Raw genomic sequence first — 13693 nt, 5'->3', positions numbered from 1 at the left:
ATATATGTAATTAATATAATATGTATGTAATCTTGAGATATTTTCTAGATTTGGATCTTAAAATTGAAGACAGTTTTAGAACAGAAAACATTGCAACATCCACCCTCATAATTACAGTATGAATTCTGATCATGTTTCATTGGGGTTTTTTGCCTCTGGACAAATCACAAATTTTCCTTGGGGTCAGTAGGGGTGAAAGCAAGGTTCTATTCAAAAAAGCATTCTTAGAAGCATCCTGTGCCATTTTAGTGAATTACTGTATCCTTGCAACAAAAACCCCTTGAAACTCATCTACCCCAGCACAAATTTTTTTATTGTACACTATAACCAGGCTTGGACAGGAGAGATTGCAAGAATGCAGCTGGGTATAGAAAGAGCTCATGGTTTACATAATAATGGTGAGAGTAATTAATACATTAAAAAGAGCTAGATTAATAATAATTTGCCCGTATATAAATAATTTTCTTCTATTGCTGCTATGAAAATTTATGATAATTTATTTTGTTGAATGTGATGCAGATGATTGATTTCTGTTGCAGAGATTTTAGCAGAGATCTGTCCTGCTAAACTTTCTACATTCAGCACATCCTTTTCTTTTGAGCAAGACAAACTGAAGGACAGCTACACTGATTAATCTACAAGGACCAGAAACTGAGGTCAGTGATATAGCTGTATATATCCCTCTGAACCCTAGCAATGCTCCTGTCCAAATGAAGTCCAAACTTATCTGGTTTTGAATTCGATATTCTGCCCCTCCTGCCCTCTCCCCGAAAACAGAGTGTGTATATGGCATTTTTCTTAGAGGAATGTCTTTTTTTTCACAGCTTCTGACATGCTCTCTCTTCATAACTCAGCCTTTTACTAGATTTTCTTAGAGCAGCAGATACTTCATGACCTGACCCACAGCACATTTTCACTTGCCTCAGTCACCTGTTCCATAAGCTTCCAGAGGAGGCAATATTGATACTGAAATTCCCCCTTCTGATGCCGTAACGATTTAAAAAGTCAAAGAGGTGCTTGACTGGAAAGTCATGCCTTAAGAAGCCAGTGAATTTTCAGGATTGGAGTGTTGTAAAGGCACAGCAGACACACATGCAAGCTTCTCTTTTCCTCTGCTAGCAAACTAGTTAATTCTGAAAGTTGTGATATAGGAAAATAAAATCACTGCCCTTAAAGTTCTGTTATCACTGTCTTCTTAATGCAAATCACACAAAAAAATCCACCAGGGGAAAGCATGTCAGCCTCATGAAATCAAAGGTCACAGCTAGCCACTAATTAAGCCCTGAATAAAGGTTGCTCTTTTGAACTAAACTTATATTTAATCTTTGTTTCTTTGTTGATGCCGTCAAGCAATCACTTTCTGAGCGTTTCCATGGTAACAAGTGAGCTTTTTTTTTTCCCTTTCATTTTAAAGCTCTTTCATGCACCTAATATGAGGAAACAGTGGGATAATTGGCATGGAATACTGTTCCTGTTTTCCTGGTATAATTCAAGCAAAGCAGGGTAAAGTAAAACATGGTTTTCTATGAAACTGGAGATTTATTTTCCCTCCTCTGTAAGAATATTAAAAAAACTATAATTTACTTACATCTTTGGTTTCTGCGTTTGCTCTTGTACATAGTCATTGTGAAGAAATTCCACTTTCTAAGAAATAATTGCCTTGACCACAGACAAAAGAGATCGTGCTCCTGCTTTGCAGCGAGACAGTTGCTCACTGACAGAAGGTAACCAGCAATCTCTTGGAGAAAGGCAGGGTAATACCATTCTCCTAAAATCCAGGGGAGCTGCTACTGGCTCTAGCTATTTTTTCTATTACAAGGCTCAGAGACAAAACATATTTATTTTCATACTTTTTTTCAAATGTGTTTGATACCAGCTAATAAAAATCCGGAACACAGATAGAATCATGTAATCAGACAAAGTGGGGTAATATGCTATGCAATGGTCTGAAATCAAGATTCCTTGAAAAAGCCCTGACATAATCAAAATTGTATAAATGACCTCATAAACTAACAGAAACTAACTTTCCATTGAGAGGTTTTAGAATTATGCATATGAGTATGTTAAAATATTTTTGGTTACATTTTCATTTCAATTACATTTCCAAATTACTATTAAAACAATCAACACATGTTGATCAATTAAATCCTGACTGCATGTTGGACCTCATTAATAGATTATTCTATAAATATATAATTTATATAATATTCATTTATAAAATGAAATTATTTTTTTTCATACCTATATTTACTTCTGCATCACCTTTCAATGATTTAATTTGGGGAAAGCTATTCGAATAACATTTTGCTGATGGTTCATTTTTGTAGCTTCTTCACTGCTCTCTAGTCTTTTGAATCAGAAGGTCACAGGGATAAAGTGACAGTATTTTATGATCATCTACATATATCACCATTTCAAACAATCCAGATATCTTTCTAAATGGAACAGGTGAATGGTGAGGAAATTTTTGCTGTGTTGAGGAGATTGGAGTTGGTATTTGCCATTCTGGTTAGATTACAGTCAAGAAGATCCCAGTGGCAATAATGGAGTTGAAAAGAAGTAGAAATTCCAGGTCATTCAGCAATAAGTCTGTCTTTAAAAAATATATTCACTCAATTTTATTAAAGTTTTAGGAAATTTTTATTTTGAGCTGCTTGCCATCTTAAACCCAGATAGCACAAACACAGAAGCATCTAAGGAAAAAAAGTAGAATCACTGAAATGTCTTGAAAACTGGTAATAGTACTCTTTCTCCTGCTTAAAATACATATTTAGACAGCAGCTCCGAAACTACTCAAAGAAATAAAAAAAATAATATCTTTGGCTTACATAAAAAACAATAATATTTGGTGTTCATGGATCATTCATTTTTCAGTCAAAGAGGAACAATTTGGTAGCATTCATCTAAAACATTGACCTGTAGTTACTTTTCTAATGAAAAACAATTAAAAGAAATTAAAAGAAATGTCTCTTTCAATCTGCCTGCCCTACATTTAAATTTTTCATAATTTTTTACCTCTCAGATATATCAGATATATTTTTATATCTCCATATAACCATTAAATGGTACACATGGTGCACCATGTGCACCATTTAATTCTCCTTTCAGTTGTTCAGTAGTCACAAATCCTCATATTGACACGCCTCTAGTTACTGAAGCGAAATCTTTAATTTATATTGCTCTATTAATCTAATTTCCTCCTTCTGTCAAAATCTGACCACATACGTTTTCATTTGCTTTGGATTTGTATCAGCAAAGCTGAGGATAAAGTGTAGCCTGAGGAAAGCAAAAGCAATGGATAATTTTTTTAGATTTCTTTAGTATTTCACCCACAGTTGTCTCAAAATACCAGACTTGAGATTACACCATATCAAATGTTGAGGTCAGCAGAAAGGTGGGAGATTGCAAAACAAATCAAAAGTGACAGGAAGGGAAAAAATTAGTATAATTGCTAAACATGGCAGCAGACAAAATATCTGCACCATATAGAAAGACCCTGGAGGCCTTATAGTCAAATAGCATTGCGTAGTTAATATCCATTGAAGTCAATATTTTTGCACCAATTTATATGAACTGAGGATAATTCTACAGTCGCCCTGTTCAATTTTCCCACTGAGTAAATTTGCAGCCAAATCAGATCTGTGATCTGACTTTAACTACAGAGATCTGTGGTCTCCCTTTAAATTTGCTGGTTCATGTAGCAATCTTTTCATTTGTTGCTCTCTTCCTTCTTCTACCTGAAGGCTCCCAAACATATTATTCAGTTCAAATTTTCCTTGTTTCATTGATTTCACAACATGTCTCCAATTTTTTTCCTCAGCTCACATTAGATTGTAATTAAAAAGCCTAGATCTTTGTCTTGTTATCAATGTCTACTTTTCCCCCCAATTTTTATTCTGTGTTTAACCTAGCCATATATTACTAACTCTCAATGTTGTCTAATATACAGCACCTACAACAACTTGCATATTTTTTCCACTGTTCTTTCATGCATTATTCTATTACAACATGTATTTATATGGAAATATCTTGGCAGTGGTATAATATAAAAAATTAAACTAAATGGGAATTTCATGGGGTAAGGATTAATTTATTTTAAATCAATGATCCTTGAGAGCACAGCCTTTATTGTCTTTTTCTTTGTGTTAATTGGAACTCTGATTCTTCAGTGCAGTGAAAGACATTTGCTAAAAATAAATATAATCTGTCTGGCAAATCACTGTAGGACTTTTCATGAGAAAATATTGCAAAATCCCCACACCTTGAATGTGCTGGCTAGCTTTGAGTGGGCACAGCATCTTCCTGTATTTCTGTATTACTGTTTTCTGCTAGGAGATTTTAAAATTCACTTTCACAGTGTTACACCTTGGAAAAAAGTAAGAATCTGGCATATGGCTGGTTAAATGTAACCAGCTTAGTGAGGTGGGAAGAAATGAATGGAACATATGAGCAACAAAAAATCACCTGATCACATTAAACTTATTGCTTTTCTATAAGGATGCATCTTACATGATTGAAACAGTTTAAATGTTATTTAAACAGTATGTTGGAATGAATTTTGTCAGTCATTGTTGCTGGTGGTAAAAGAATTGACAATGTCCACATCTGCACATCTCATAACACCTCTTGTCTTTCTCTCCTTCCCGCTTTATAGGTCCCAATAATAAGGTCCCAAAATTTTCTTTGAATACTGTAACAAATTTATCAAACTCTCTTTTTTTAAGAAGAAGAAGAGAAGAAACAAAATGCAGATATTTTAAACATATAACTGCAAACATGAATTTCACATATTACTCATCAATAAACACTTTGCCTAGGTGGTATGCCCAATTATATTTTTAATGAACAGATCTTAGGCAGAAAATGAAGGTGAAGGAAGCTAAAGTCTGTTCTCTCTTTCATTGTCTAATTTAGCACACCCAAAGAGTCTTCTCAGACAATAATCTTTTATAGCTTCCACTACAGTTCGTTTTATGATGTCATCTAAGAAAATATTACATCTCTGAATATGAATTAGCTTTTTCTTTGAATAAAGGATATATGTAAGCATCAATGTTTAACCTTCTCCAAGTAATAACCCCTTCTTTATAAAATTATTGATGTATTAAAATCATGTATGTGCACCTTTTACTGATACTTATACAGATATCTGACAATGTTGCTTTATAAATGTTGTAATATTAGATAAATAAAATTCACCTTAACAAGAAATATCACTTAGTTAATCAGGCAGATTTATAAGATATTCTTTTTATGATGTAATGAGGACAGAGCTTAACATATTGGCCAAACCAACCCTGCCTAACACTGGTAAAATACTGCAGAAACAGTGGCAAGTTGGATGAGAAGGAGCAAAATTTGTACATGTCATGACTACAACTGTAAGTTAAAATCAAGGTGTTACAAAAATGTTTTTCAGGACGCAACAAAGCTGTCTAGCATTCCTGAAACATATCAGAAATAAAGACCATTGACAGTGCCAAAGAAGGAAAAGGTTTATTAATAGGTTGGCTGTAGATTAAAGGACTCAATTTCACTGCCTAAACATTCATGTCTAGCACTAGTTCAATGATTTATGGTATCTGAGACATTCACACAGAGCCAGAAAATATGGCACAGCACCTGTGGAAATCCTACAACCTTCTGGAGCACCCTTCTGAAGCCAAGACTCTCTTATGTGACTTTAGGCAAATATCTAGGCAAGTAAACCCTGCCCAAAGAGTTTATATTCAAACCTCTCTCTGATGATTGCCATTATTCTCTAGCATTTTTATATTTAGGGTCATTGTTTCTAAGTGTTCTCAACTTTACCTCTCAGGTCTTCACCCTGCAAGACTGTGATTGACTGTAGGAGCAATTATATGGAGAGAGAAAATGATGTGCAACTGAATTTGTAAATATGTTCAAAGAGGCCTCTATTTGTTAGTACATAATCACAGCTGTGTGTATTAAGAAATTGTCTGGATAAAAGAGAAACAACTTATCATAACACTTTCAAATCAGCAATCCTCCTCTTTACAAAAGACAAAATGCAGTTAAAGTGTTTCATAAGTCTTCCATTTTTTCTGTTGCTTTTTGCTGTGCTCCAGTGTTTGTATTCAGAAGAATATACAGTTTGCAAGATTTCACAAAGACCTCATGTATTTATCAAATGATGCATTAGAATAAAATTTGCTACATTCACACCATTTACATAATCCAGTAATTTAGGGAAAAAAAATCAGAAGAATTTTTTTTTCTGGAGCTGTTTGATTTTAAGAAAACTTTGGCTGTTTCTTTTCTCTATTATCTTCTACATTTTTGCTGACCCATTTTACTTTTCTTCAGTGCTATCAGACAGTAATGACTTCACCACAAAAGATTCCTTTTTAGATAGCAGGAGAAAGCCTCTATGGTACTGGTCCTACTTTCACCATGGGTAATTTTTTCTTATTCAATGAAGCTTTTTCACTAGTATTTCATTTGTCTCATTGTTATAGTAGCATTTATCTTTAGTCTTTAAGGAATTCACTGTCAAGCTTCCCTCATTAGATTGTGCTCTTTTTATCAGATGTCACTATAAGAATTTAACAATATGATCACAGAGATTTTAAACAAAGCCTGACACCTTCTTTCTCAGGTAGGAGCTCAAACTGGCTGTTCCTCATGGCCCTTGCCCATTTCCCAGCGTGTTCTCATTCCTCCAACAAGAACACTAGAAATACATTTGGATATTTTTCTGTGAGTCATAATTTCCCAAGGTTTAATGTGTCACTTCCTACAAATATAACATTGGAATCAACATGTGCTTATCTAAAAGTGAAATTGTTATCTATTATTAAAGAAAGGAGTTTCAAAATATGAAAAAGTTTTCGAGGAGAAAACCCTAAATCAAGCGAGTAGAGTTACTTTTTAACTGTCCTTGAACAAAAATTTGATGGAAAAAAGCCATGAATAAGCCATTTTCTCTGTCTAGATGTTAATAGAGTCTGTAAAACAAAGATTTAAATCATTTTTTTGGAAACCAAGTTTGTTAAAGGCAAGCATAAGAGGGCTTGCTAAAGGATTTATAACACATTAGGTATCTCAGAGGAGCCTTCAGAAGAGATAGATAAAATGACAACTTGAAGTTTTTTCCAAGCCTTATTTGTGATCACATTTGCCCAGATTCAATATCAACTGTCATAAGATTCAGCACTGGCCAAGATTTAGTCCATCTTAGTCCTTCAGCATCCCTAAATCTAACAGACTATTTCAGGCAGGGGGAGACTAGTATGTCATGGGCTACTTAACACCAGCAAGTGTGAAGCATGTAATGTCCTGTATCTACTTTTAAGGAATATTGAAAAACAAACCTCTACTCTTAATGCTGGAGCAGCTTTTTCAGCTGGGAATGAATGAGATCACCAGTGGTTGAACCCTGATCTGTGTAAGAAATTAAAAGATAGAAACTTACACAGATAATGAAGGGTTTGATTTGCAGCCTTGGAAGAAGCTTGGATTGATGTAAAAATAAAAGTACACAGACATTAAGCAGAAAAATTATAAATCTAAGTTCCTATAGTTGCAAGTAAGGATATGCCTTAAGTAAGTAAGAAACTGTATTGAGTAAGATAGTGAAGAGTTTTATAGTGTAGTAATATAACTCTATAGAGTAAGTTAAGAGTTTACATGTTATAATAGAAGTATAGATGTGTACATGTAATAGTAGCCAATTGCATAAAAGTACATGCAGTGCAGCAGAATTAAGTAAAGATTACAAAAACAAAATAAACTTTGTGGCAATTTTCCATTGGAATAGAATGTTATATATTGCTTTGTAACTACCTTGTGGCTTTGAGCTATGGCTGGCTTCTAGCTCCTCTAAAATCCCACAGCCTTTGAAGCTGGTGTTTATCTGAGTAATAAATTGTTTTTAGCCCGACAGTAGTCCCATCCCTTCATTAAGGTGTCAATATTCTGTACCTTTGGAGCTACAGACTCTGGTCTGATAACTCAGGCACCTACAGATACACATTATGAACATCTTCCAGAATTACAATGTGTCCTCAATTACATTTGAGTAACTTCCACAAATTCAGAGCAGCTGCAATGAATCTATATGTTGTAAGCTTGAACCTTCACTTTACAACTCAGAATGTGATGTTTTCTTCACCAAGAGTTGCCCCACAGCATTCTCACCAGTTCCAAAGATTGACAGGGGCTCTAGAGCTTGATATTTTCACAGCTTTAACCCACACCTTATTGTCCACATTGTCCTTATATAACCCTTAAGCGAAACTTGTCCAATTCTGTTATTTCCTCTATTCCAGAAACAAGTAATACAGTTATGAACACCTGATAGTTCTTCCAAAAAAGTACTGTACGCAAAAAAATACAGGTCCCTTAAGACTGATAATGATAGCATTAAGCTTTCTTAATCTGAGGAATATTTCTCTGTTATTTTAAACCAGGTACAATAAAATATTCCTCTCTGAAATGTCTGAAAAAAATCAATTAAACTTCAGGCTCAGAGTTAGATATTCTATATGGTAGTTTCTATAGTGGAAAAACATCCTCCCTTCTGCTTTGGCAAGTGGAAAAGATGGTAAATCAATCTCAGATGAATTATGTTCTAACTCGTTTCACTTACTTTACACATTCGTTAGATATAAGTGTGCTCGTCCCATCCTAGATTAGTTTCTTTCCTAATCCATCTCAGTTCTTGATGGGTTTGTTCTTGGCCAGTTTCCTTTTGGTTTTGAGCAATTTTAATATTTTGGGGCTTTTTTTCCTAAGTCCAAGCTTCTTTTCATCTTAGCTTTAATTTTATTTTATCCACGTTATTTTTATCTGTTTTAACTAACCTTGATAAGTTTTAATTTGGTTTTTAAAATGCTTTGCTTGCTAGTTTGGCTGGGACTTTCGTTATCTTGTATTTGATCTTGATGAGATTTTCACCATCCAGTAACAATACTTAGTTACTTTTACATTATTTCTAAACCTCTGGTTAACAATTGAGACAGTCCTAAGTGGTGGTCTGGGTCAAATTTCACAGATTATGGACTAAGCACACCTCCTTTCCATTAAAAAGAGTTAGGTTTGTATTCCAAATTTTTGTCCAAATATAACTGATTCCACACAAAACCATATTGTCTTTAGAATTTACATTATTGTGGTAAAGAATGCAGATGTTGTATAAAGAAGTGATGTCAACTTTTCTGATCATTAAACTATGTCTTAGCATTCTAATATATGAGCATAATACCATTAAACATTCCTTATATTCTACCTCACAGTAATCCTTTAGATGATCATAATCTTTAATATATTACAACAACATGCCAAAGTTAGAGTTCACTGAATTTCCTAAGTAGAGGACAAACATAGACCTGTAGTTGGGACCATATTAATTAAATATCAAATTTTAGAAAAATGTCTATTAAGAGAACAATTTTTATCAATTATCAATTGACAATTAACAATGTTATCAATTTAATTATGACCACACTAAAAACTTAAGTAGGTATTTGAAACAATCCTAACATACCTAGAATTAATGTTTCAAAATGTAATACTTTTTATTCACTTGTTAATTTTTTTATTCTTGTGGAAAACTGTCATAAAGATACCAAGTGTTAGAATTTTCTCTTCCTTGTTAAATCTGAAATAAGTCACGGTGCCTCTAACAGGGACCAGTTTCTATCATCTCAGAATACTGCAAATATAGAACAGTAGACAAACACCAGATGTGGGGCCAAAGCAGCTGTAATCCAATAAAAAAAATTAGGCTTTTAACAGACTACCAAGTGCTTAATTGTGTATCAAGCACTTAATTGTGGATTTAATACAAAATGTTCTTACATATAATTTCTAGAGAAATAGAGTGCTGAATATGGGTTAGTTTTCATGAGAAATTTAAGAAAGTTCTATTAATCTGTCATGATTCTGCTAAAGTTACAAAATCATTCCACCTCCAAATAAAAAGTTGTTTTTAATGGGAATTACACCCACAGTGTCATAGTCTCCAAACAGATGATATCTGTTTCAATTTGGAGAGCCATGCAATAAAATGCTGCCCTGTTTTCCTTTTCACGCTGGTTTTAGTTATCACGCTGATGAAACACTTCACCATGCTAAATTCAATGGGACAAACTTAGAGAACAGAATCCACTCTTGAATAACCCAAGAATATTTCAAAAATAGACCTCAAATTCAGGTCCCTTGATTCTGTTCAAGCATTAAGTACTCGAATACTTCAAACAGGTTTTTCAGGAATAACCATTTGAAGAAACCCTTTGCTGTCATCACCATTGCACTATGACGTCCTATTTTAAAGTTTTTATATGTTCATTGGAACAGATTGAACTCAGATTCAGAATGCATTTTCAGTTCTTCAGTGCAGTGAATGTTGTCTCCCTCTGTGTCCAAAACAGAACAGGGGGAGCTTGAGAAAGAGCCTCTTGTGAATAAATGAGGCCCCTAAAATATCAATTTAGGGCTCACAGCAATGCAAACTGATGATGCTTTATGGCACAACCAATAAACAGTTGCTGCTTCAACCTTTCATTTCAGACTAATACTTTTTTACAACAATCAAGAGAAAGATGAAAATGTTCTGCTTTCTTTTCTCTTTGTATGGCATCTTTCTCAGTGTGGGGGACTCAGGACAATTTTAGTTGTAATCAATCAGTACAATCGCTGGCTTGAGAGGGCAAGTAAGGCCTTTAAAAGAGATGAGAAGAAGATTGATTTTTGAAGTGATGGAAAAAGCTGTATTGTAGCAATTCACCACCAGACCATGCTAAAGGATGCGCTTTTGGCACACATAAGACAACATCCTTTGAATTACAGGGAATTGTGAAATACCAGAATGACTCCAGCTCCACAACTACTCAAACATTTTGTTGTGTTTTTTTTAAGGGTTCATGTGCATGTGTTTGTGTGGGGTGGCAGTGTGGGGAAAGGGCTAAGAAAGAGTTGTTAAATAAAAATTATTAATGTAATTTATTTAATGTCTTCATAAGATTGGTGGATGGCAGGGGAGGAAGCACTTTTTTCATAGTCCAAATTAGACTGCATGTCTTTGGTGGGATTATGTCCATTTTGAGTGCACTGAATTAATTAATTCAGATTTTAGAATATACCAGCTATATGTCAACTTCTCTAAAAATTGCAACTGATTCAGAGACAATTTCTGAGACAATTGGATCCTGTATGGAAACATGATTTTTTCCACTGTGCATATAGCAAGCCAAATTATTGGGTTTTGTTTTAAACTCAAATCAAGGCTGGTATAATAACATCATAGTATCATATAGCATTTAACGTTTTTTCACTGGAATGCTTTAAATATGTTCACCTGTTTTTGGTAAGGGTGTCAAACATTTGAAGCACATTTTGCATTAAAAACTAAAAAAAGAGATCTGGCTACGACAATACCTACAAAATTTTACAGAAATAAAAAAAAAATCATGATTAGTTGTAGAGGGCATCAAAATATGCCTTTTCATGATAAGGTATTGCCAGGTGAAACATTGTCTAGTAAGGAATGTTTCAAAATCACAAGAAGAGGAAATTGGAAAGACTACTACTCCTCACCTTGAGGTTTTACTACTGAATTTCACATAACATTTTGAATTAACTGCAAATGCACATAACAACTCTGTTTGATGTTCAAACCCACAAAACAGAATTGTGTTCTCAATGACCTGAAAACTAATTAAAAAGAGATATCTGTACAGTAGAGGAGATAAAGAATGCTTTTATCCCCTGGTGGATTTAGCAGGAAAAATGCACTCTTATCCAGGTAAAGAGTTAAGAAGCTAAGTGAGAATGTGAAGCTAAGGTATCCAGGAGGTTTTATTAAACTGTACTCTAAAATCATAGGCAATGAAAAATTTAGGAACAAGTTTTCTGTTCCCTGTTCTATAGCACCTTGGAAAGGTAAAACCATTTCTGGTACTATGAGAATAGCAATTTCTGTAGATAGTCTGTTCAGAGAAGATACCAAAACTATAGGGATATCTAGAGTAATTTTGGACAAATCTGTCTCCAGATTTTTGTTCTTGGTTCAGCTATACCAGATAAAATAGGCTGATATTTTAAAATGAAGTTTAACTTTTACAGATAAGAAAAAAATCCCTTTGTGGTGCTGCAGCAAAATAATAGAGGGTTTAAGTGTTACTACTCACCTTTAATTTCTAAACTGAAATTCCTGCTCATGTCTTAGCATATGAAAGGTGTAGTGGATTATTTTGAAACTAATTCTCTTCCGATTCAGTTTAGCTGATCCTGCACAGAGCATGTAGATCCTTCCTGTCATTACTGAAAGAGTAAGGTGCCTTTAGAAGCCAGCACAAGGTTGGCCATGAGTATTGTCCATACTGACATCTAAACAAGAAAGGTAAGAAATGTTCTAAGTCCTTTCAAAAAGTGTTTCCTGCCTCCTACAGCTCCCTCCTGTTGATTGCAATGAGTGGGGCAATCTGGGCAGTTTGCTCTTCAGGGCCAAGGACAAGCTGAAGGTGAACTCTTTGTCTAGGGGGCTGCATCCCTCCCATCCCAATTAGGGTCGATGTGAGGCTGATTGTGGGTCAATTACTAGACCATTCACTGCTTTCAATAATAGAGACATCAGCTCCAGTATCAACAAACCCTTTAAATTTTTTGCTATCCATACTGCATGTTAAGGTTGGCTGAACTGTTCTAATAGAGCTAGTCCAAAAACCTGTGGCTGACCTGTGCTACCAAAGTTATTTGTAGCACATATCAACCTTACCACTAAGGGTGTTGTCGGCAAAATGAATAAGGAGTGCTATACATTGACCTGCAGGTATAAAAGCAGGGTGGTGCAGGAGTTCATAGCATAATTTGTATTTTGCCTTCATAATCCAAATCAATAACTCCAGGTAGTACAAAAATTCCCAATTTAGTGGCAGAGGAATGCTCTGTAGCTAAGCGTGGATGTTATTACCAAGGGGTCCCCACACTCCAGTAGGAACTAAATCTACTGAGGATGTCATAAGAGTTACTGATTCCCTGGAGGCAACCCTGCACTGCCTGTAGCTTTCTGCAGCTAATTTATAGGAAGGAGAACTACAAATAGAATACCTTAAATGAGAAACTTTTCTCTGAAGTAGACAGGAACATTAAACTTTGTGGGAAGATAATTAATATCAGACAAAACATTAATCCACCAGGTTTTTTTTCACACCATAAAAAATGCTATGACTAGTCCGCATTTTACACTGAGTCCACATCTCTCATTTAAGGCCACTTCCACATTATTGTTTGGAACCATCCCAAACCAGTCCAGATTCAATTTACCAGTACCATGCTTTTTTGAAATCTTTTAAATCCAACATCTGGACTATTCCACTAAGAAAATTAAAGTGCTGAGTCCAGATTATTATTTATTGTGGAAGGACACTATATTTATGGCCCAAATATTTTAAAATATGAGGTTTGAAGAGTAAACATCCTGCTGTACTTGGAATCAAGTGCTACTGCAAAGAGAAAATGAGAATATTTTGATTTGATTTGCTGATGACATTGAACTCTGACCCAGTCACATTTGGTGGTGGTTTGACATTTTCACTGCGGTTTCACTGGCTTCATCTGGGTGAAGGACTTGGCAGTTTTAGATTTACATTTGAACTGGATGATGTTAAAGGTCTTTTTTGAACTAAATTATTCTGTGATTCTATTGTTGTTTGACTAAATGAAAAATAGT

At 34.6% G+C, this 13693-nt stretch overlaps 1 protein-coding gene across 6 annotated transcripts in view; it reads right to left on the bottom strand.

Moving 5' to 3' along the window:
* The window catches only part of RALYL (RALY RNA binding protein like), a 368805-nt gene that overhangs the window by 103848 nt on the left and 251264 nt on the right, over positions 1-13693 (bottom strand). The window contains exon 1 of one of the 6 annotated variants that reach the window (XM_030971293.1): positions 1589-1875. The exons of the other annotated variants lie outside the window; for them this stretch is intronic. Coding sequence (XP_030827153.1) covers positions 1589-1625 — 37 coding nt within the window. The 5' untranslated portion in view covers positions 1626-1875. Of the gene's footprint in view, positions 1-1588; positions 1876-13693 lie in introns of those variants that run through there. 6 annotated transcript variants of the gene reach the window in all.

The sequence above is a fragment of the Camarhynchus parvulus genome, chromosome 2 (assembly GCF_901933205.1).
Source record: "Camarhynchus parvulus chromosome 2, STF_HiC, whole genome shotgun sequence".
Classification (NCBI taxonomy): Eukaryota; Metazoa; Chordata; class Aves; order Passeriformes; family Thraupidae; genus Camarhynchus; species Camarhynchus parvulus.
The sequence above is the reverse complement of the archived record's forward strand: the minus strand, read 5'-3'. Positions and strand labels throughout refer to the sequence as shown.